Below are 26,307 nucleotides of genomic sequence, written 5' to 3' on the forward strand. Positions count from 1 at the left end.
TTAAGGACGATCACTAAAGTTTGAGTTATAATCTTTTATCCTGAAACACACCAAAATGCTTCACAAATTATATACAGAAAATGCAGGGAGTCTTTCAACTTTAACAAACACAACAGTACTACACAATATTTTTGACAGCAGGTGAATAATACCATAACAAACTGAAATGACAGAGGAAAATAACCTAGTCTGAATAAAATTTCTGAAATGGGAGTGTCACCTGTATCATGGGCTACTGCTTATATAATACCCGAGTGCAAAAAAAGCAACAACCTATGAAAAATAGCACCTAATGAACAACTCAGATCTGAATTATCCTAATAGGTCAGTGTAGCAATATTTATATAAAAGACCCTCAAGTTTTAAGCCCAGAAATTTCTGTGAAATTCTTCTACTCTAAAATTATCTAGATTTGGTATTACATAATCTGTGAAGTCTGACAGGATTTTGTGTCGAGATTACAGTGCTATTTAATAAAAATACTCAAAACCATCTTTGTGAGGACTATATCAAGAAAGATGTACAAAGGGAACAGCTGGAAATAGCAAGAACATGTCTGGAAAATACTTTTTCTGTACAATTAACCTTAGTTAAAAGGGTTTCCCTTAGCCCATGCATTTAAAAACACTGCAATTTCCCTTGTTTTAAAAAGAAGTATTTTAATTTTTTTCAGTCCTATCTGTATCTATAAGCTATTTAAGTATGGATAACAATGTTAGCCCCTATGTGGACATGCGGACAATAGTTTAAAAACTGACTTGTGTGGGTGCAAGTCCCTTTGTCACAATCAGGAATAACCACTCACAGGAGTAAGTTGCTTTTCCATCATTTTCCTGTACTCCTATAGTTATCTTGAGTGACAAACCCACATTTCATTTAGGTGTGTCACATATTTCAAGGCTTTTTTCAACCTTTTCCTGTTGAGAAAACTAATAAATATTTAAGAACACTTTCTAAAGTGAAGAAAAATCAAAAATGATGAGGGAAATCGGAATTAATTTGGTCTATTAACATGTACTTCCAGGCAGAATTTCATGCAATCTGTTTGCCAACTTACACAGCAAAGATAAGCCGCCTTCTGATGGGCTGCTAGCCCATCCACCATAAAATCAATGAGAACCTTTCCTTTTAAACCAACTCTCTATTTCTTAGTTTTCTCCTCCCACTTCTCCCCAAAGAGTCATCTTCATCAGAGAAAATGCTATTAATAGCAGCACTATAGGTAAGGAATCGAGTTACAGGAGCTCAGTGGCAGCCCTTCATATGTTTTCTTGCAGCAGAGTTAAACTCAGGCTGAGGACATTATGCACATGGACAGTTATTACAAAGCACCAATGTGTTGGGTGTTTCCTGCTAGAATGAGCAAGTTGTAAATCTCTAACAGGTCAAGTGACATCTTTGGCATCTACTGAAATATCCCAGTCCAGTGACCACAGATTGAACTTTCTAGTGACACCTCACATGGTCAGATTCCCTCTATAAAAAAAGAAGGACCATGAATTACAGAATCCTTAAGGTTGGAAAAGACCTTCAACATCATCAAGTCTAACCTCTGACCATTACCCCATCACTGGATCTGCAGCACTAAGTGCCATGTCCAGGCTTTTCTTGAACACCTCCAGGGATGCTGACTCCACCACCTCCCTGGGCAGTTCGTTCTTGACAACCCTTTCAGTGAAGAAATTCTCCCTGATATCCAACCTTGAGGCCCACCCAGAGGCTATGTTCTGGGGAAGCAGGCTCTGAGACACAAACCCCAAAGTGCAAGAGACACAAATCCTTCCATCACTCTCTCAAGACTCACCGTTTCATTTCCAAAGAGAACATCCACGTAAGGCATGACCTTCATCATTGGCTCTTTGTAGAACTGGCTTATAAATGGTGCAGAAAGATTCAAGCTGAAGATCTTGTTGTTGGCAGAAGCCTGAGCAGCCACTTTTAATACTGCTTCTGGTGACACTGTCAGGAAGAATCCCTGCAAGCATCAAAACAAATCATGTATGTTACTAATTTTATATTAGGTACCACATGAAGCATGCTATTTCTGTAAAGTCTCTCCCAGCCCACGTTTGTCATACACGTGCACAGATAAAAACTGGGAAATACTGCCTTTCCATTAAGGTATTAAAGAGATGACAAAGCATCTGCATATGCCTAGCATCACAGCCTTTCAAAATGAAATGTAACTCCTTACCTCTGCATTCCATGGACCACACTTTCCCATGGCACCTTAGACTAATGTTCATATCTTAAAATGTAATTTATTATAATTCTAAATGCCCCTTTATAGTACTAGAGTCAATCAGACTCTGCTGCTTAATTCCAAAGTCCACTCTGATGGCTCTAGACACAGCTAGGAGACTAATGAAATCCCAAACCTCAACATCAGTACCTTGTTTACAATAAAGGCCTTGGAAATGCTGACTTTGTAGCACTTGTTACTGTTTTGCAGAAAAAAACCCAGGGGTTTTCATGTTTCCACATAGGTATTTTATTTGCCCCCTTCTTCCAAAAGTACTTTCCTTTACTCAGAACATCCACATTTAAGTAAGTATCAGCTTCCACAAATCACTACTTGTCTACTAAATTGTGAATGCTGATCCTATGAAGAACAAGGCTGCCATTTTGAATTTAGCATTGCAGATGGTTACCCCAGCACACATGTTCAGATCCCCTACAGTTTTATTAATCTACTAATTAAACAAAGGCTTGGACTTGCACTAATTAAACAAATTCTGTATGTTTTGTTTTTATAATTCTAAAACTTATTTTACCAACTGTTCTCCTAACTCAGTAAATAATAGCAATTTTCAAGCATGAGCAGCAAGTGTTAAATTTAAGGCCAGAAATAATGTCTAAGGCACAGTGAGAAACAACTTTCAGGAGGGTCTGACACATAAAACACCATCTCAGTTCTATCTATAATATCACCACCATAACACTCCAGAAGATACACTAGTGACACAGTCTTATTTTCCAGTTTTCATCCATATGATTATGCCTTTGAATCACAGAATAGCTATATCTTCATCCCGCATACTTCAGTTATCAGATCATTTTAGGCATCCTAATCACTAGAAAAAATAAGTCTATAGATTAAAGGCTACTTTGAGAGTACATCTATTTATTTCTCCTTACTCCACACTCTCCAGTCTCAAAGATACATGACTGATTTCAAAATCTGGGCACGATTTGCTAGTTGACAATCAAAGTCCAAAGGGCACAAGAATCCTGTGCATGCTGTGGAGCTAGTTAGTACTCTGAAGAACTGGAAGCCTGTAAACATCCAAGCCTCTTTGCTAATTTTACATTCAGAAGAATTAAAATGAACAGTTTCTATAACTTCTAATCTCCATAGCAATCTCTACCATCATTTAGTATTGTATGTAATGAACAGAGAAATGGAGTTTTAAAAAAACTGTTCCAAACGCAAAATAAAAATCTTTCAAGGGTGATGTGTTGCCAGCTCTGGATAAATGACAGATAGCTCTGCAATGGTCTACATACATAGTAACCTGGTCAAATAATTAGGCCTCTTACCAATTTTAGGCTGAAAACTTCATCTAAAGTAAAATACATCTGATTGTAATTTAAGGTAGAGAACACTATCCCCATGAGATCTAACTCAGGCCTGCATCCAACTCCCTTTTCCTTGTAAAGGCATCATAAAAGTGCTGAGATACAGATAGGAGAGTTTGCTTTTTAGATCCTGCAAAGTAAAGGCCAGGAAATCTCAAAGGCTATTGCTGTCTTCTGGGTTTCTTAAAAATCACTTCTGCCATTTAATTGCATTCTTCCATGGTTTTGTTTATATTTTTAAATAACTGTTTGACATTAAAACATCTAGAAATTAAGAGTTCTTTGTATGACAACTCTTTTCCAAGTATAACATTTTTTGCAAAACAAAATTGTAGCAGTACAATCCACACAATGGAATTAAGAAAATAGGGAGAAAATAAAATTTGATCTGAACAGACATTGATTTAAAGAAACCTAATTCAGTCCCCCTCTTCAGGTATTTAAATTGACTCTGTCTCTACTTTTAGTAGAATTCCATGCAGCTATGACCAGTGTAGTTACAGTAACACAGCTTCCTAAACTTAAATTACAACCAGAGAAGCCACAGGCCACCCTACTGTGGCATGCTGCAATTGTGTACAGGAATGAATTCCCCTAAAACCCCCAGGTTTTCTTATATCTCACTGGGATTCAGAGCAAAGTTGCTCTGTGACTTCCACAGAAACTCAGCCTGCAGACTCTTGCAGCTGCCTCTGCTTTTGGTCCAGACAGATGGATACAAAGGAATGCCTAAGCCAACTACTCTTGCCTACTCTAACAATTAACTGTCAGCCAACATTAGCTTTGAGTGGGAGAATAAGTGTATCCTGTACCACTGGTATAAAAGACTGTATTTCACCAGTAGGAAGCTCTAGGCCCACTAACAAGAGGCTAAGAGGCTTCTCAGAAGATATTCTATACCTACCTACATACCTTAGACTACTACAGAGAGTTTTGGGGTCCTATTTACCTGCAAAACTCAAACTTAAAACAACCATGAAGAAAATACCTCTAATCAAAGGATGAGACAGCTAACAAACAGAAATTCCAACAGCCTGGAAAATGTACATTACACAGAAAAATGAAATTACTGTGCATGTATCTACCTTTGTGAAGGAGGGGGATGCTGGTGGACAACCAGCTCAGTATGAGCCAGCAATGTGCCCAGGTGGCCAAGAAGACCAATGGCATCCTGGACTGCAGCAAGAATAGTGCAGCCAGTGAGAAGTGTGGCAGTGATTGTCCCACTGCACTGGGCACTGGTGAGGCCACACCTCGAGTACTGCTTTCAGTTCTGGGCCTCTCACTTCAGAAAGGCATTGAACTGCTGGAGCCAGGCTCAAGAAAGATCTAGAAAACTTGTCTTACAGGAATGGGTGAGGGACCTGTTTAGTCTCAAGAGCAGGCCCAGGGGGAACCTCATTGCTTTCTACAGCTGCTTGAAATGAGATGGCAATGAAGGGAGGACTGGTCTCTTCTGCTCTGCCTACAGAGGACAAGAGGCTGAGAACTGAGACAGAGGAGACTCAGATTAGATTTTAGAAGGGTTTTTTTCACTGTTAGGATGGTCAGGCATTGGAATAGGTTGCCCAGGGATGTGGGGAAGTCACTATCCCTGGAGGTGTCTAGGAGGCATCAGGGTCTGGTGCTGGGTGATGTGACAGTGGATATGGAGTTACAGTGGTAGTGTTGGGTTGGATTTGATGATCTCAAAGGTCTCTTGCAACCTTGATGATTCTGTGACAGAAGGACATGTGACAATTGGGCACCACAGTCACAGGAAGTGAAAGGAATATTGTACACTAAGAAAACCTATAAAACATTAAAGGCTATCAGATATATTAGCAGAACACAGCATTCCTTTGGCATTTGCTGATAGAGTATACCAGATGCTATTGCTTCATGATGTGCTACTATTTTCTGCTGCTCAAAATGAGTGTCTTTTCTATGCCAGGAGGAAGGTACCATTATACCACAAGCCAGAGAGCAAAGCTGAACCAAAATACAGACCAGGAAAATGGGATGGTAGATTGAATTATTTATATGCATGTTAATATGTACACATGCAGAAAGCAATACCATTCTTAGGCACTGTAAGCAGTCCTTTTATTTAAGTACAGTCCTTTGGTGGGGAAAAAACCCCCATTTTCCTTGTGGGATAAAAAGAAACAAAAAGGAAGAAATAAGAAAAATGCATTCATGTATTGCAGCCACATGGCTATGGGAGATACAGTCACTTATTTGTAACTTAAGAGCTTTTAAAATTCAGTAAGATGCATACAACAGAGGACAAAGTCATAGAGGATGTTACACTAATCTCACTCCTACAATATTCAGGAATTCTTTGATGCACCTCATAAGATATGCCAGGGTACTGTGAATACTGGATAGTCTTTCCCATTCACATATTTTTTCTTTGTAGACACTAGCATTACCAGAAGGATTTGGTGAGTTTACACACCAGTAATTTATCTTGTAAGCCACCTCTCTCATTTTTATCACAAACACAGACCCAAAAGGTTTCTTCTGACCTACCTAAGCTCTTACAGCACCAGCTATAGCAGATGTGAAGGCAGCAAATTAAGGGTGTCAAAAGTGTCAGCAGCACAGAAACAGAGAGTGTTGAAGAGATGAACTCTTGAAACCAGCACAACTCTGGCTGTGGTGAATGCATTTCTGTATAAGGTGTTCTGTCCAAGCTGAGAAGCCTTGCCTTACATTCATGCACATGAATTCAACCAGATTGTGCACATGGAATGTTTGCACAATCAGAATAAAGATTTTTCTTTTTTTCTGAGGGAATATTTCCAAACAAATGCAGGACAAGATGATAACAAACTGCCTTGCAATTTGGGATTTATTACTGTTTAATAGTAAAGAAGCAATATTGCCTCAAAAGCATACAGCGATAATAAAAACTGGGATTTCTTTCAAATGTACTACCTGTTACAATGCATTTCTTTCTTTCTAGCTCTTCCACTTTCTTTGCCACGCCCATTTGCAGAGTGGATTACATGAAAAAAAACTTTATCATATGAATGACAGGATTTTGAACCATGGTATTCTGAGCTGATTTGGGAATGCCATTTGGTAACAATGTAAAATCAATAAATCATAAGTGTGAATCCAAATATTTAATTTTCAGGAAAACAGATACAACAGTCTGCTGCCATTTAAGACAAATTATATTCTGCCAACAGGAAAGGAACACATCATTTAATCCAAAATTATTTTATAGCAAGCATTTACATAAAAATACAATTATGACATCACAGTCCCATCCATCTAAAGGGTGGAGTTTTTCAGACACATAGAAAGCTTGACAGTTACACAGTGACAGTCCTGATAAATACCACAATTCAGTAAAGCCCTACAGAAATCATCTAACTTCAAATGTGCTGGCACTTCCAGTGAGAGAGTGAGAGTGCTGAGGTGCTAAAAAACTTGCTCCATTACATGACAGACACAACCAAGTCAGAGCTTTTGTACCTGGTTAAGTTTCCTACATTCTGCACACAAAGAGAGCTTGAAGCCACACACTTGGGCACAAGAGGCATCCCTCAGCTCTGCTCTGCCATCAGCATCACCTGCTGCAGTCTAGCAAAAGCACCAGGGCTTGGCAAGAGTGAGGACAAGCACACAGCTCAGGCAGTCCCTGAGCTGGAGAAGGAACCACAGGTAAGTGCTCCGCACCAAAGGACTTGCACAAGGCTTCCAGGTGCTCTCACGACCAGAAGAGTCTGAAAGACTTTTGTATTCCAGCCTCTGAACTGCCTGAGCACAGATGGGGTGCAGCCCATGTACCACCCACTGTGAGACATGGCAATGAAATCATCTTCCCTCAGAACAGGAATCAGAAGGAATCTTCTTGGAATGACAGAGCAAAAACTCTTCATCTGCCTTAGTACTTATGTAAACTTAAAAAAGCAGGGAGCAATTGAAAAACTACCTTTAACATTGAAACATCTGAGCACATTACTTGCAATGTGCAAGACTGTCAAGTTAGCAGATTTATTGACCCCTTATCTCTCCAATCTCTCTGTTTTGAGCATTTATATTTGTAATCTGTTCCTGCCTGAAATTATTGTTAAATTATTTTCCTTACTGAGCTATGCCAGAATAGTTATGATGATGCAGATAATAAAATACTCACAGTATGGGGAAAAACCCTTCAGAAATAATTAACAAACCCCTACAAATTAAAAAATCAACATGACCTTTACTAATAAAAGTTCTTGTGGCTTTAAAGTAGCATTTTACTTTCTCTAGAAAGGACAAAAGCTCTTTGTAACTATCCACTTGGGAAATGTTCAGTCTGTAAATTAGTGAAATACATTAATGCTATTTTACTCTAGGTACCTGCTCTTCCTGTAAAAGGTAATTTAGGAATTTAGAAAGTACCTAGACCTAGTATCAACTGCATTTTTGAATTATATTTTATCTCAGTGATAAATCTTATCTCAGTGATCAGCAAGCAGTTACTTAATGAAACAAAACCCGCTGCTTTTTGTCCAGTTCCTACTGGAGACAGTTGTTTTAAATCAGGAAGCAAGGACAGCAAGAATGCAACAATTTCTCTGAGTAATTGTTTTGGCTTGTTCCTGTATGCCTTGTTTATTTTTATGAAAGTATTGCTTTATAACTGGAAAATGACTAAGCCATAAACTATTGTTTTATCATTCTGAGTGGCCAGTGTTTCTGTTTTTGATAAAAGCCAAGTTTCAAACAGTTTTCAGGAACATAGGAAAAAACCTAACTGTCAGTAAATGTGCTTATATTGACCATGACATTTTCCTCTGTGATGGTGCCAACATGTCAGAAGGAGAGGATTGCTTTCAGACTTGAACAGCTTCTTTGTTGCTGAAGTGAACTCTCATTATTGCCATATTTGTATCTATCAGTAGCAGAAAACCTTCAATATCTGGCATTGCATGCTAAAGAAAACAATTATTTTATGCATATATTACCAATCTATCTTAAATTTTAATCAGTTTGAAAATATTTTTCAATTCTGTTGACTACTGTTTAAATTTGGCCCTCTCCAGGAGTTGTTCTAAGCCACGCTAAGGACAAAATAATTGTGTGACTTTACTTAGGAGATGTGTACTCACAGTGTAGATGTGAACTTTAACAATGAGGTGTAACTCATGTGCCAGAGAGCAGTAATATACCTACTTTTGGCACAGAGAAACATCATCTCAAATAAATAAATTCTCCTATTTCCCTGAAAAGTACTAAGTTAGTTAAGATCTAAATTCATCTTGCCAAAATGAGCAATTTGGTTTGACAATGCTCCCTTAAGTCGGCCCCTCTGTGAAAAAGTAAAAACACCTCTTCTCAAATATGCTCTCTCAAATTAAGTATATAGTTTTACATGAGTTTATTAAACTCAGGGAGTGAGATATATACATTTAATTATACTGAATTTTTAACAAAATTTTGGAGGAAGTACTAAACATCATCTGGGAGATAGGAGCCCAGAGATTTTATTACTTTGATTAATAATTCAACCTCTTTTGCCTCTGTTTACCCACTTGCAAATAGTTATAATGATAAATGCACCTCCATTGGCAGAACCAGTGTGAGGTTTAATTACTTAACATTACTGAAATGACTGAAATTTTGTGTTGAAAGGTATTATAGAGTATAGGGTATTACCATCAATAAAATATAAGCTGCAGATCAAGCAAGCTATGATAAAGAGCAAGCCACTTCATTTCTCCTAGTATCCCAGAACCACTTCACCACACTTTTTCCTTCATTGAAAACCAATTTAATCCTTACTGAGAAAGCCATGCATCTTAAAAATTGTTAAATTGCTGATTAAAGAGAGAAACCATTTCTTTCACCTTTCATCCTTTTAAAATAACTCTTTATTAGGTTTGTCTAACTCAATTATTAATATGAGGATAATGTTGTGTTTAGACCAAAAAGCAGACTTGGACACATTTTTTATTGTTTAGTTAATATCCAGAAGTCTAAAAATTGGCATCAATATTATTGATGATGTTTGGAACAATGAGATAACTGGTTTTCAATCTTAATTGACAAAATTTTGAGCACAATCCCAGGATCCTCATCCTAGCAAATAAACACTTGAGGAAGCACAGAATAAGGTATGGTTAATTTAGGCCCTCGATTATAGTGCAACATTTGCTTTTTTGTATATGGTTAGTTCCATTAATATAATGTGGCATCTCATAAATTATGTAAACATCAACCATATGTTGAATTCATTCAAGTTTGGTGTGTACATAATATTTACAGTGTATTAGTAAATTGAGAGAATCTATGCAACTACAAATGCATAGAGAATTTCTAATTCTCTAGACAGTTAATCCTCAGTTTGAAAGATCTCTAAGTAAATACTTTAAACAAGCCCATTTCTTGCTTATTAAAATAGCCTTGAACAAGAAGAGAACAAATAGGAGTATTTGCTTAATAAAATGTGCTTATATTAGCACAATGGTCTGTTTCAAGAATACAGGTTAACGCTCAGAGTGAAACAATGACTGATATTAGTAGATAATCACTACTGACTGACTGGGTGTCAAAAGGAAAAAAAAAGTCTCACCAAGCTCTTGCTTTATACAGGCATATACTGCTATACCTGTGGCCTCTCTCATGATCCCCAGGTGATGCAGAGGAATGCAACAGTTCCATAACATAAACAAACATGAGAATGAGTCCAGCGCCCTGGACAGTAAGTCCATCTTACAGATTCCCCTGTCAAGAATGTGGTCATGGTACAAAATGTTTCACTGAAATTCAGGTTTGAAAGCAGATACAAAATAATAAAATATAGGTATCTTTCTCCCTAAGCACTCTAATCCTGAAACATTTCAGCAGAAACCTTTCTTCCCTCCCCCAGCTACCTTTGAGATCTTGTAATTTATAAGAACATAGCAGCATGGGGATTAAATATTAATCAAAGTCATTACCATCATCGTTAGAACATATTTCAAGAGCCCCAAAGAAAGAGCATATTATTTCACTAATAAAGATGGTATCATCAGAAATATGTAGCATGGTAGGTATGAAGAGGAAAAAAGAAATGATCAAGTGGTAAGTCAAAAGATTTCTGAAGCTTATAGCACTATTCAAATGCTAACTCATCCTTTAACTGAGTCTGTTTAAAAAAGGCAGACTCACCATGGGCAAAACTGAGCTCTATATGGAATCACAGAAGCCCACAGTATATTTAAAATAAGTAACTTTGCTGAAGGAAAAAACCCACCTACGCTAATAAAATAAGTCTTTTTTAAAAGAGGGACCCAAACTCCATCAATATATTAGTGAAATTCGGGAGCAGCTCCAAAGCTTCAGTGGAGATCTGAATTCATTTGGTGTGCAATGGGGCTTTCCAAAGTACAACCAGGGCACCTGAAACCAACACTGCTCAAAGGATGACTTATTCTTTGCATTAAAGAAATTACCAGCCTTATTAAATAGTAGGACTTCCATTATTTGCAAATTAAGGTGTAAATGATTAATAAAACAAATACCTCTCCCAGTCCCCAAGGTAAATCCTAGCTGATTTTATAGGGCCTACATATTACTTTCATGTTTAAGCACCACTATTGCATAGAATTAAGGGCACAGTGCAACAAAAAGCTCAGAAGTTCTAAAAAAAGAATGGGCATAATAATAATAGATTTTTTTTTCAATTTCTGGTTTACCAAGTCATGAGAAAGTGAGTTAAATATTTCTTTCAAGTATCACTCTTCTTACAACTCTATCCTCCAAACCACAGTTCCAACAGGATGTCTTTCACAGCAAATATAACATTTAATATGAACATGCAATTAGGTCCTAATCACTTGGATTAATTACCACATCAGGGTTTACAATAAAACATTTATTGCTCACACTTCCACACATTAAAATTAATTATTTAAAAGAACATTAATGTTATTGCTTGGCCTTTTAATTTTCATTATAGAAAGACTCTTACATGGCTTTCTTTCTGAACACAAGTAAATGAGGGTTAGGATCTATGCTAATTCTAATAATTATTAATATAGTTGAAATGTGGACAGATGCTAAGCTCTAAACAGAGATATCTTCACTTAAATTAATTTGGGCAATAATAACTGGCTTAAATTAATTTGGGCAATAATAACTGGCTGTAGAATATTTTGAATACAATGAGCTATGTAAGTGTTTTGCATTAATTATTATAGCTTGAATAAGTACTTCCTTCAAATTCCAAGGGTGAGGGGGAAATACCCTTAATTATTAGCTTTTTAGAACCAAATAACACTTACATTAAGTTTCTATTTCTAATGAACTTATGAGTTCATACCTCAGAAACTTACTTTTAATAGCACGACCACTACTGTAACCAGGGAGAAGAGAGTAAGTCTTTTACTTCCAGATCTTATAGCCTCAGGGGAAACTTCCCTGCTAAGACATTATTTTCTGCAAAGACATTATTTTTTGTAATGTCATATTATTTGGAGAGTAAGAGACTATAGTAGGGGCTTCACTTTGCACTGCTATTCAAGATGCTTGAATACCCTAAGTAGGTTTTAATCTTCCACTGAATATTTTCCATGCCTCTCTACCTGAAACTGACTCCACTCCCATCACATTATTTGCAATGAAAATCACAAATTTTCAGAGAAAATCACACTCCAGATACATGAAATATGATAGAACAAGTATTTTTTTCCCAATAAAACTAAAAATGCAATTTTAAAAAAAAAGTTTTAGATCAATAAAAGATCAGGTTAGATGCTCAACCCATGACAGACAACTAACCTTTCTTGATGCAGAATATCAGTGAGATTCCAAGTCAAATGATTCTCAGAACAGGAAGCCCCTGAAACTTAGTGAGCAAGTACCTGTGTTCCCTAAGAATGTGTGACAGCACCCCCTTGGCAGTAAAGGCACCAGGGACCTTCTCAGCCTTCAGGAATAGGGATCCCAGCTCACGGGACCCAGGTGCTTTCTGTGCATGCTGTGCTGTGTTTAGCACCAAACTCTCACCCGAGGGTGGGCTCAGGGAACACTGACTGAGGCTGCTCAGACATGCAACACAATGTGATTTTTCATAGGAGGATTTTGTGCTACTGATTTTAAAAATGCTGTACATGTTACAGACTTCTTCTGAAACAGTAGAAACACATGGGCACTATTTTTTAATGTATGGCAAAAAATGGATTTTGTAAACTGCCATGTAAATTAGAATTTATAGATCCAAATCAATTTACAACAGTGCAGAATACAACTAGCAATGAAGAAAATTACTGCTAACTAATAGTTAAGTGACTTCTTTGGACTCATTTAAATCTCCAAAACTTTTACTTTACGGAAACAAGGTTACATTCAAGGAGATACTTCCAACATGGCAATTCTAGTTTTATAAATCAGACCTAACCTCCTGAACCAATGTCTCTTCTTATCCAAAGTAGTTTGTGTGGTTTAATTCAATTGGCTTCTTTTTCCAATGTTGAAGTGCATAGGGAAAAAGAAGAGTTCACGTTCTTAAAAATGGTATTTAAAATTATATAAATCAAACTGCTTTTGAAACTCATGTGAGTTTTATAATATTCAAAGAAATTTCACATGGAAAAAGAATTTTCATGACAGGGATCAAACATCAGAACATCCTTGGAAGTATTCAAAATGACTGAGCACAAAGCAACTGAAAACTTCAGATTTGCTCTAGCAAATCTTTAGGGGTCCCTTGCAACATGAATTACTGTAAAAACCTATGATATACTAGATCTGTGCATATTTGAAAAGTATGGACAAAAAATATGTGGACAAACAGTCTCCAATGTTCTATCAGCTTCTAAAAAAGAATCTCAAAGCAGAGCATCCCAAGGGGTCCCTAACAACCAGAAATTAGCTATTTTATCCTGAAACAAACTCCATAAAATATATGCACTTTGCAAACAAACCACGTAGATGCATTAGAACACCTTAGAGTTTGAGATCCTTCTGCAGCCCTTCCTCTTCACATGGAGCATCTCTGAATTCCAAATCATTAAGTCAACGTGATCTTAATAATGCCTACAACCCTATATGTAGATAGTCCTTTGAACAGGAATGAGCTCTGTTACAGAATATTAATCAGAATATTAACTATGAAAAAATGCCCCCTGTTCTTTGTTACCCTTTGCTTGAATCTTTGCCCATTCAATTTGTGTCCCTGAAAACAGAGAAAATAAGAAAAATAGACACTAAAGCTACCATAATGTATTTAACAGTGTTAACTTGTGTGCTAATTTATACACCATAACCATGATTTCTGGATTAGACTATCACTGAATAACTTTGACATATTTGAGGCACATGGCTAAGACAAATGAAAAAACACTCTTTTTAAAATCAGCATTTGAACTCATGTTTCAGTGCTTTTATAAGAAAATGAAGATGGGATCTCTCAAAATCACCTACTTAGTTCAGAGAGTTTTTAAATCCCTTCCTTATGCTAGATAAACAGAATTTCTATTTTTTTAAACAGCCAAACAAGAACATTTTGAAACTATGTAACAGAATAACCTCATTTTAGGTTAAAATAAAATTATTGGGCCATGTCAAAGTAAAATGCAGCATGCATTCTTCAAACACGGGAAGTGTCTACCTCGAGTTTTTTATATACTTTTATGCATCTGTATCAATGACATGCTTTCATTTACAGAAAAGTCAGATGATTTGGTACTTACTGGAGCTTGCTCTCTCTTCAGAACAGCTAACTATGGAAATGAAGGATTCTCTTTTTACTCCTGTCCCTACAATGCCTCCTCATCAACATCTCCAGTCCAACCCAGTTATGAATCTAGTTAGAAACCAAAGCTAGCAGAGTGGTATCAAACACTTCTGTAAATAATGAGAAACAGAAGTGATGATGGTACCTTGAAACCAGCGCTCAGCAATCATAGATAAATTCTTTAAATTTCTTCAATTTTCTGATGTTTAGAGCTCTAATTTTCTTCAGAAAGGCAGTTGAGACACAAATCAGCCATTTTTACAAAATTTGCCCTGGGGAGCAGTATCTATATGGTACAATTTAAGACATCTTCTGCAGAACAAAATTAAGCTTAAGAAGTTTCCTTCTGAAACAGATGTTCAGAACTGGTACAGATCACAGAAAAACTTATCACAACAGTCACGTTTACCCATAGCAATAATCACTGATAATCTAAGGGTTAAGTAGTTGGCAATGACATGAACAACAGAAAAACTTATTTGACAAGATTCCACCCTCATTCCAATCTCCACCAAAGCATCAATTGTAATTATAAATTTTCACCAAAGATGTCAGATTCTTATGTTAATCTCTGCACAATCTGACATTGCCATTCTTCCACGTGTATAGATGTGAACAGTTATCATTTTGTTTGTATGTCACCACAGACAACATAATCAATAGTTTTCATATCTTTCTGTTCATACTTTTTGTTAAAATGAATTTCATGAGTGCTGCTTACTTTTGTTCCACTATGAAACTTGTTACTGCTTGAATAGAGAGTACTTAATCTCAACAATAAACATTATAATGTATGATGGAGTAGTCAAGGGGGAAAAAAAAAGTTTCAACATTTTTTTTCAGTCCCCATTTTAACAGTCTGTCCTTATCAAATTAATATCTAACAACAGTGGCACAAATGGAACACAATGGATGGCTTTGTTCACTTTATTTGTACTAATCTGAAGCACAAACTGCCTTTCACTCCTTTTCCTTTTATGCTCCGTAATTCTGTAGTATGGAAATCTTATTGCATGAAACTCACAGCAAAAAATTTTAACTGGAAGTAAGTGGTTTATAAAATATTACATGTCTGGATCACTGATTTAAAGAAGATCCACAAACAGATGGATTGCTTGTGTATTGTTTCCATATGCAAAGAGCCACCAGGAAGGCTGGAGAGCTATTCTTTCTGACCTGTCACTCAGGTGAAAGAACCATGCAGGCAAATTCAGCTCTCCCTGCAGCTCTACAGCAGAACTCCCTCACCTCTGAGCTGTCAGCACAGTTGCACTGTAACAGAAACAGGCACTGATAGATTTTCATAACAGTTGCAAACGACACTTATTGAAAAATTGTTCATCATAGGACAGTGGCTCCCATGCAGGTAAACTTATTCCTTACTGTGCTGATCCATTTACCTATTCTTCATGGATGCTACTTTAAAAAAAGGTAATTTTTTTAATCAGTCACCAGAGACACAAACTGAAATGCAAAGAGGATAATAAATTTCGTGCTGGCATAGGCTTTACTTCAGCTTTCAAAAATGAGCACCAATGGTGACACTGGTCTGGATTTTATGTTTGCTGAACTTGAGTTTGGAAGCTGACTTTCCAGGCACCAGGCAGGGGAAGCTTCCCTTCCAGGCACCAAGAGAGACCAAACTGCTCCAATAGAAAGAACTCCCTTTGGATATAATGACTTAGCTAAGGTTTGAGGCTCTAGCTTCACCAAATGAGTACTTTAGACACTTAATACCCAACAAACAATGTCCAAATCTTCTATTGCCAGCACTGAACTGATTTTATCCACTGTGAACTAGAACGAGTTAAGAATTCATCCACACCTTACCAGCTTACAACTGATAGACATAAATAATAGAATTTGCTTATATCGCCTAACTGCTAGGTTTAGCCAGAGGTAATTACTGTTAGAACCTGCAGGCCTGGCCTTGTCTAGAAGCAGAGAAATTACATGAGTTCCCCTTGAATGAGAGCCTCAGGCCTGTGAAGCTTATGTACTTAACTTTGCAAATCCAACAGGACTCAAGTCTAAGCCTAATGTACATCCATAACCTTGGAGTAATAATACTTCAGGCTGCTGAAACAGCAGACTTCAGAGAACGGTTTGCAGCACAGCAGTACTTCTGTATATTTGTAACAAACAATCTCTGAAGTGTCTTCTGACCCTTTTTACTCCTGATAAACTGCATTCATACACACAGGAGTTGCAGAAGTCTTCCTATGAACTTGCTTTTCTAGCAATTTGCTCTCCACAACAATTTCTCATGTCTCACGTATCCTGCCATATCCCTGCCACTCTAATCCTGGAGCAAAGGAACTTCAGAATATTCACTGGTAATAATAGTCCTTGGAAAATATTCAACAATTTCAAGACTGTGATACATTTTAGAATTCAGATATTTAACACCACTGATGACTACCAATTTTCCACAATTACCACCATAACCATTCTATGAGGATTCTATGCTGAGAAGAGGATTCAGATGACCAGGAGATGCTAGAAACTTTTATAAAACATCTTTTGAATGTCTGGCATTTTGACAGAGTAATACTTTGTCTGCTCTTCTGACTGCCAGCTACAAATTTGTATTTGTCTTTGGATATTTTTCTTAGGGCGAAAGAGTCCCTTTTGAGGAGACATGTACCTTGGTTTTACTGCAGTGAATTATACATCTATTCAGAGATCATGCTCTCCCAAATGAACATCCAAGCCTGCTAAAAAAGTCTGCCAACATACTGTGAAGATCTGGGAAATGGCACACCCTCACAAATGCCAGATGTAATTCTGCCCACAAGAAAAGTCAGATGGATTCCTCCAATAAATTCCTACTTCTTTTGTCTGCCTCTTGGTTGATATATGATACCATTGCAGATGTATCCAATTTTATTAAAATTTGTCCCATCAGCTCTACTCTAAAAGAAGAATTTTCAGATTTACCCTGGGTTTGTGCACATTTGTTAGAAGTTGATTTTAAGCTGAAACCCAAGTGTTAAGCTTTATTCCATTTAGTTCAGCAAGGTCCATATCTGGTCAGGCAGTCTTCTATGTTTGTGGGTGTGAAAAGAAACTCTATTTTTCTAAGATTGCTTGGATATTTGAGCTCCCATCTCAATAAATTTTTCAGTTAGCCATGAAACTGGAACTATTCTGTTGAATTTGGCTAAATTAGAAAATCTTCATAAATAGTGAGTTGAACCTACAATACATCCCAAGGGACTACATGCAAGCCACAAAGATCTCCCACAGCTAGCTCTTCAAATCCTAGCAGAAGCTTCACTAGAGAACTAAACTGGAGAATAACAGTTTTTAGTGTTTAAAAATTAATATTGAAAGCTTTTCTTTAATGAGTGGCTAATAAAGTACTTCACTATGGAGATACTGGTAGATCTGTAATTACAGATATCACTCAATTCTCCAGTTCCAAAGATATCCCTAATGTTAATGAGTACGCAGGAAATTCACACAGTTGAAAGCCAAAACAGTTGTCTATGGTCTTTACTCAATTTGACACTAATAAAATTGTGAACTACTCTAAAAACCTCAAGTCTGAAAAATCACCACATATTAGAAAAGTATTCATGAGAAAGTTAAATAAAGTGACAATTCAAAGTAACTTTGAAAAGGCTTTTTGAGTGACTATTTACTAAAATTTAAAGCACAATAATTTACAAGCAGACATATACACTGGAGAACAACTTCATTTGCTACAAATTCAAGACTTTCCTAAGAAGGAACACTGAGGAGGCTGGGTCAAAATTTTTTTAATTGGGAAGTATTAAGGCTTGATATTGAGCTAACATTGTAACATCTTGCACTGAATTACCCATATATTTAAAGACTGATGAAATAACTCCACATAAATAAATTCCCCTCCTTCCTCTAACCCCCCAAAATACAGCTACAAAAATATGCTGCTTGTTCAGCACTGCTTCATATACAGAAACTAAGCTTTTCATTCAACTGGCCTTTCTCTAGTATTACTACCCCTTAGAAAAGCTTGTGTTTTGTTTCTAAAAATGACATTTTTGGCATTATGCCCATGTTACTTAGGATTCTGAAGATATTGTCCACAGTCATCCTCCCACTTACAGTCATTCATTTTGCAACTAGTGTTTGCAGAGACTGATGATCTAGAAAGTCCCTTGTGGTAAGATTTTGTATTCCACTTTCTTTTTTCTCCACTGAGGGTAGTAGGCTCTATTCTATTCACATTTAAAGAAGCATGGAGTGTAAAAGTTAGTGATGCCCATGGGAAGATACTTTTCTGTTTGGGACAAAGAAGAGATTAATATTGTGTGAGAAACAGGGAGACAAATTTTAACACAAGTGTGAAAATGAATTGGGGTTACCATTTTTGTCACTGTAGGGTCACATCTGGCCTTGTGACGGATGAGTCTTAGTCTGTGCATGAAATTAATACACACAAAAAACTTTATTAATGGAAGTACTAATTACTCCAAGATGATAACATACCTTGGGTATAAATCAGATACTGCTCAAGAGTACACCAGGGATAACTAAGTATTGTTACATGAGTGCCTTTCTCATATGAGAAACATACAGTAAAGATTTTATACATTTCAGTTCTTGCAGAAAACTATCTAAAAGCATATTGGGGCTTCCTGTAGAAACAGAAAATCTCTGAAAGGGGCCTTTAAAGTTGGCAAAATCAGTAAATTTAATCTATCCACTTTCTTCTGACCTTTAAACCTGACCTGAAAAAAGTGTTCGGCAACATAAATTTGATCTCTAAAGGCTGCTGCAGATCTCATTTTCTGCTGTTTTTCCATTAGGCATTTATGGGACTTGCTGGTGTTACAGGGGACTAGTAAAATGTTGAAGTAATCCTGCAGTTCCTGTGTATGAATTCAGCTTTTCCCAGTGAGATGACAACATTTTTTTTGTCTGCCAGAGTGTTTTCAGATACTGGAGAATAAGATTAATACCATAGGTGTGATGCTATTTTTTTTTTCATTTGGTAACATTAACCAGATCTAGCAGTTCAAGTGTTGAAACAAAAGAATTCTTTCCTGAGCCAATAAGGTGGCTTGGTGCACATCTGCACTAATTGAAATCACAGCATGGCTTTTCAGGATAGGAATTGTATCCAAAGCATACAGAGGATTTGAAGATCTTGGTTGTGTGTTTGTACATTCTCACAAGTGCAGAGGAAAGCAGCTGCTTCTATTTATGAACTGTGCTAATGCATGTGCCCCAACATACCAGTGACATAATGTACAACTTAGCAAGCTAAAGATTGGCCAATTGTTTTAATAAGGAAAAGGAAAGGACAGGTATAAAAGGCAAGACAATAGAAAAAATTTGTAATAAAGACATCTAATTTTCAAGTAGCACATTCTATAATTTATGCTATAATTTTCAAGGATTAGAGCTAGAGGATGAAAATAACAGGTTAATACATTATCCTGCCCTTTCATCCACCGATAATGGCCCCTGACTTCCCAGTTCCCTTCTCCCATCTTTTTGGCTATTGCACTTTTTCCATAATACAGCCACCAACTTCCAACCCAAATTCACTTTCTACTCATTTTATGCTACAGTAAATTTTGATGTAAATTCTTCTTTCTGAAGTGTTCTTTTTCTCTTGACTTTTCTAACCTTTCCCTTTTAAATGCTCTTACCTAACAACTCCTTCAGCTCCTCTTTTGCAAGATCCCCTTCTATAGTAGTGAACATGGTTCTACAGGTGGGTTTAACTTATCCTCTGCCCCCCTCCTGTTTTGAGGTAATCATCACCAAACACATTTCAGCTGACAGTGGAAGGACCTTTATTTCTTCTCTTTTCTCTGTTTTAGTCCTGCCTTACTCTGTCCAAGCTGAGATCCCTATTTTCAAACCACATTCTCAAGTATTTTTTTACGTTGACACTTGAATTGTTTTAATAGTTGCTGCAAAAAATTTCCCTTACTTATTAGTCACACAGCTTAAATTGAGCAGACATCATCTTATTCCAACTGTGTTTGAAAAAGAAATACAAATAATTTTCCATTCATCACCTTCCTGAACTGAGTATTTGGGATTTGGCTTCTCTTTCAGGCTTTGATACCCATCTTAAACCAGATTATCTGTGAGCATACACTGCTTGCTACTTCACTTTTGAAACAATCAGCTATCTTCTTTTATCCCATTCTGTCCCACAAGCAGGTGGACAGCTTCCTGTAAGCTCTCCTTTTCCAGGTCCACTATAAAGTTTTTAGCACTGGAGATTCTGGGAATTCTGGAATACTCAGACCAACATCATTGCTATGTTCTTATTTTTATGCTCTGTCCCTACTGTACAATCTGCAACAGGAAAATATTTCTCTGAGTAGCATCCCAGCAGGGCTTGGATCTGTCATTGGGCTCCAAGGCACTACAACAATAGGATGAAAAAAGAATAAATCTGTGTGAAAGTTTATAGAGAAAGTTCCTGAGACAGAGAGGAAGGAGCACAGTTTTGAGTGTGTTTTACTCCATGCAACTCACACAATACTGACCACTGTCAGTCCATATGCTGAAATGGCAGTAAAACAACAGAAGTAATGGAGGTGGGGGGATAGCTGCAATTCTTTGGTTCAACAGCAAAAGTAAAATCACTCATTATTGATTTAGTCCTGGAAAACTATAAAAGCATTTCTATACAATAATTAAATACTGCACAGCAGAGGGAATTACACCAAAGACAGTTACGATCCTGACAAGATTACAAGAGAAGTTAAACTTAGTTCAATCAATGAATTTCAGTGTCAACAGAAGAAAATTAAGATTGTGATCACATACAGTCATAAGCATTCCTTTTGGAAAAAAAAATCATATAATTAAAGGTGCTTGTTTCCACATCAAATTCCACTTTGGATGTGGTTAAATTCCAGCTTGGTTAAGTATTTCCTGTCTATTTAATTTCATCCTGTAGATCCAGCTGCACATAGTTATTCCACACTTCCTGTTCTAAACTATCACACAGTGCCATTGTGAGTTATTGAGCAGCTTCATTCTTTTTGATTCTTTATATGATGTATCAATTACATCATCTAGAAAGTGCTTTGAGACTTTCTGAGAAGTCACCAGAGATGTCAGGTTGTATCCTTAGCAAACAACATGTAGTGCAAACTTTCAAAAACCCCAACTTTCAAAAGGTACTATAAGTAAAGTAGGAATTGTTAGATTATGGCAAATTATGCAGAGTGACCAAAAATAAAAGCCAAATAAAAATTAATTCCAGACCGAGTTTTCAGAAAAGTTACCTCAATTTCATCATAAAGATGCTGCAGTTTCTACAATAGTATTAGAAGCAAAAAAAGCAAGGAGATTTAGAAGAAATTATACAAAACTAAAAAATTGATAACTGTATTTTTCTGTATTTCCTCTCTATCACTTTTTTGCATTATATAAGAAGTACATGACAAAACACAAGTAGGCCTTGTCAATCACTCAATAATTCTTACCAGCTCACAAAGGCCCGGAGAAGCTGAGTCCTCAGATAACACCTGGTCTAAAAGCCTTAAAAACATTTAAAAATACTGATCAATATATAAACCTGCACCATATATAATCCCCAAAGGGAATCAGTTCATTTTTATGCTGTAGTAAGAAGAAGAAATAGCAGTCCTTGACTACCCAGCTTCCACAGACTTGGTAAACCTGGGCTTACCAAACAGGTTGCTGCTATTTACAGTTTTTAATTTGGGATTCAGGCAAATAATCCAGTATCATTTGTTCATACAATTCTTTTATTTCCTCCATAAATCAGGACAACTAAGGCCTCTCTGAACTGAACTCAGAAACCAGGATCCTTTGACAAGCAAAGTGGCACAATCCATCCTTTAAAACCTTACATGGTTATTTGTGTGTGAAGGAAAAAGAAACAGTGCTCTAGCCATGAACAGGAAACAGGGGGCACTCCAGCCCTTGACCAGAATTACTGGTGATTCCAAGCATTCTCCACAGGTACCTCAAACATGCAGCACTCGCTCAGTCACAGGCACCAAGTCTGTGCAGGGAACAAGAAAAACATTTTTGGAGGACATCACCTTAGACATCACCTCTAACCACACAACTTGCTGATGGGCACATGATTCTTGTGGGGAAGTAAAAAGAGCACGAATATAACTTCAGTAGAATGCAGCTTCCTGATGTACCTGGACATCACTGAAAGAACTCCGCACAAATATTTTATATAAATAAAGATTAGTTGGCAGCAACCTTTTCCCCTTGTAACCAACACACAGGAGCATAGAACTTATTCTGGTTTCAGCCTAGAATACTTATATAAGGTCCATCTACACATCACCACGCTTTTCTCAAGAAACCTAATTATAACACCACTTTTCTATGACATTCTAACAAACAGATTTCATCATTCAAATGGTTTGAACCAAATTAATGTTCTTAAAAAAAGTCGGTGCTCACTGTATCTCTAAATCTAGACAAACACAAAGAACATATGCTGCCTATGATACCACAAGGCATCAAAGGGTTTGGATGTGGTAGCAATACTGGTGGAAAATCCACTTCCTACCAATACCAGGGACAAGTAAGACGTTAGTAAGACTAATTAGTAAGCCACATTAGAAAGACAAAGACTTGCTATGATTCCTTCAGCACATTTCAGACTAATGACCCACAATAGTGAAAGACCTATTGGTTTTACAATGCAGATCAATGCTTCTATGCAGTGAACAGCTTTTCTTGACTTCCACTATACAAATTACAAGTTGCTCTGGAGAAATGGTAACAGCACACTAAGTAAATGTAATTTCTCCTTTGTTTACACTTCTGTAAATCACAGTACTAGAATACCAATAAAGTTTCTCCACTCAAGTGAGGAGAAACGAAAGAACTTAATACCATGCAAAGTTGCAAACATGGAAATACATGTCAATGAATCCATGAATGTAAAAAAAATCCTGGACACATAGAGACACAACCTGGGAGACATCAGCTAAGCTATTTTCACATTCAACCTCAAATCAATTTTACTGCAACACACACATAATGTTTCACATTGGGATAACTTATAATAAAATTTATTCTTTCTAAATGTATTCGCTGATGTAGGGAAACATGACCAAACAATGAGTCTCCATTTAGCAGTAGAAACACAGAAATTATATTTGCTTTTTTATTAAAATAACATGTGAAAGATGTATTACAGATTGAACTTCCTTTTGGAAACTTTAGCAGCCCTGGGAGACAACACAGCCTATAATATTTCTTTACTAAGAATATCCATAATAGTTTTGGGAAGGTCTTAAAATAAAATTTAAAATATGCATGAAATACATGTTTTTCATGAGTTCTTTTTTTCCCTGTGTTTTCCTTATGAGCTCTAAACTGCCAATTTTAATGTTTTAATATTTAATTCAATTCACTTAGTCTTTTCACCCTTTGCCTTGTAGGACTTAGGAGAGAAAGGTTGAAAAGTTACAGAAAAGGGGAATTTATCTAATTAAATGGAAATCTTTTAATGATGTTATGAAACCACTCAGAGCAATGTTTTAGATTTGCTCCTGCTGTTGTTTGAAGCTGTGGTGTTAAAAATGCCCTGGTTAGAGTTACAGACTGCTCTAAAAAACTGTGAGGAATTTATGTAGGATTTAAAACAGACACATGCTTTTAAAGTCGAGAACCTTCAAATACTACAGCTAATCCACACAATAATTCAACAACCAACCATGCTCAAATTCCTAACAGATACCATATGCAACCTGTAATAAAAACTGCATCAAGGTATTTCAAGCAATAGGATAATTTCATTTTCTACTTAAGAGCCCTATTTACTTTTAATTAACACAGTCTTATAAGGTGCATAAAAATTATCCCACCATTTTGCATACAACTCTTATACTGAAATGGTTCCTGAAGATATTTTACTTTCTGAAGAGATTGGGTTATTAAGCAGATTCATTTTGAGAAAATTACCGATCATTTATCTAAATATACTTGACAAACATAAACCACAACAATGCCTTTTATTTTCTGTAACTACAACAAAAAGATAGGACAAAGTGACACATCTGGTTCAGAAGCAGCAAAGGTATGTTAAAAAGCAATAAGAAAAGCAACCTCCAGGGTTCAATGTCATGTATCCTGTAATGGAAAATGGTGCTTTGACAATATAGAAACACACTGTAAGGATACATTGAATTTAATGGTTTAGCCTTTACATTTTTCTATCTACTTTTCCATTCTAATATTCCCTCTCTCAACATCCTCCTCCTCCCCAAGGATTACACGTCTTCTGGAATTGGACTTTCTCACAGGAATAACTGTGGTAATAAAGCTGAACCCAAATTCCTGTAGTAGTTAAAAATGTACTTCATACAAATAACAGGATGTAATTCCTCTTTTGACTGTCTCTTTAGTTAAGCAATATATTTAGTTGGCTAAATAATTAGGCCATTGCTAAATGTGAAGATTTTTCAAATGTGAATCTAATTAGCCTAAGTAAAGAAGGTATTTCATGGGAAATTATTTTTTGCCTTCAAGGAGATGATTCTACACTCAGTGAAATTGTGTCATCTTATTACACTCAGCTTGTCTGGTATAGGTCCTGAATGATTTACTCCTGTACTCTGTTCCAAATTACAGATTCAGTAGTTCTTGAATACTAGCAATCGCTACTGAAGTTCTCAGGATTTCTATTAAAATGCTATATTTTGCAGAGGCAAAAAATTGACAGTGTGAGGATATTTTTAAAAACCAGTAAAGAATTCTATTATGTCAAAAGAAAAATTTCTCTAAATAACTGAATTAATTGTTCATTACTATGATGGGAACTTGGCGCTCCTAACTGAGAAGGTTCAACTTCAGATCACTGAAGTCCATAACTGCTGAGAGCCACAAGCTCTCAGAATACCAGAAGAGAGACACAGTTCCCCCCCCCCCCCACCCACCCCTATTTCCTTAAACATTTAAGAAATAGCTGACATCTATCAGATACCAGGTATTTGGCTAGATAGATTTTTGCCCTGGTCTACTCTGATGGAATTTGTTTTGCAGATACGAGCAATGGGAAAGATTTCAATGTATCCTTAGGCATAGCAGCTTTTTACTCTATGAAGAAATTATAATTCAGCACAGGTATTTAATAAACACAGCATGCACTAAACAAAGTATTTAAACTCTTCTAAAACACCAAGAGCTCAGTGGTAATTCTTAAAGATGGCATAAATAACAATACAGCTATACAACTCCAGAGAGCAGAAAATCTTACTGTCCACCTGAGGTAATCACAGTATTTTGCAGCAACATAGATTTCCCCTCATGAGAGCACAGGGAAAAAAGAAACAAAATGAATAAATATACCACGTGACAAAAAATGATTTGTCATGATAAAATCACTTTCATTTTAATTCACTTTATAACTAATTAAATGGCCTAAATTTTGGGTGCTCCCTACTTCTGCTTCTGACTGGCCACATTGAACAATTCACAAAGCTTTCTTTGGACTATACAGTATCATTTCCTCTGTACTAACACTTTGACAAACCTCAGCAGCTTAGTAGTGTTCACTGAGTGGAAGCATGATCAGTCTATCTTCCAAAGTCTCGTGTTCATGTCTCTTATAGAAATTACTTGGGAGATAATGCTGTACTTCAGCTGTGACTTCCCTTAAAGAACTACTTTTCAGAGTCCAAACTAGAATTAAACAATTCTTACTCTTACAAATTAAACATTTCAATTATTTTTAAGTTATTGCTTAATTCTATGTTTGAAAGCTGTGTTTCTATGTATTTATAAGCTACTCAATAAAATGGTGCTTTGTCTTTTTTTTTTTCTTCCTGAAGTTATTTTATGAACAGATGAAGGAAAAATGATCATAAAACAAAGTAATTTCTAAAAGCAAAATTATTGACTTCAACTGAAATGCTTTCCAAAGATTTTTAATTGCCCTAAATTTGTGAAAAACTACACAGGAGATCAACAAATTCATATCAATGAACTGCATTATACTACTGAGAGAACCCTTGGCCTCAAGCCAGGGAGAACAAATAGAAAGGACCATTTTCACTTGGCTGCAAATT

At 36.4% G+C, this 26,307-nt stretch overlaps 1 protein-coding gene across 2 annotated transcripts in view; it reads right to left on the reverse strand.

Annotated features, from left to right (window-relative positions):
- The window catches only part of ADK (adenosine kinase), a 268,376-nt gene that overhangs the window by 75,764 nt on the left and 166,305 nt on the right, over positions 1-26,307 (reverse strand). For both annotated transcript variants that reach the window (XM_030950758.1, XM_030950759.1), the window contains exon 7: positions 1,805-1,975. In XM_030950758.1, the coding sequence (XP_030806618.1) occupies positions 1,805-1,975 (171 nt within the window). The remainder of the gene's footprint in view (positions 1-1,804; positions 1,976-26,307) is intronic.

Source organism: Camarhynchus parvulus, chromosome 6 (genome assembly GCF_901933205.1).
Source record: "Camarhynchus parvulus chromosome 6, STF_HiC, whole genome shotgun sequence".
Taxonomy (NCBI): Eukaryota; Metazoa; Chordata; class Aves; order Passeriformes; family Thraupidae; genus Camarhynchus; species Camarhynchus parvulus.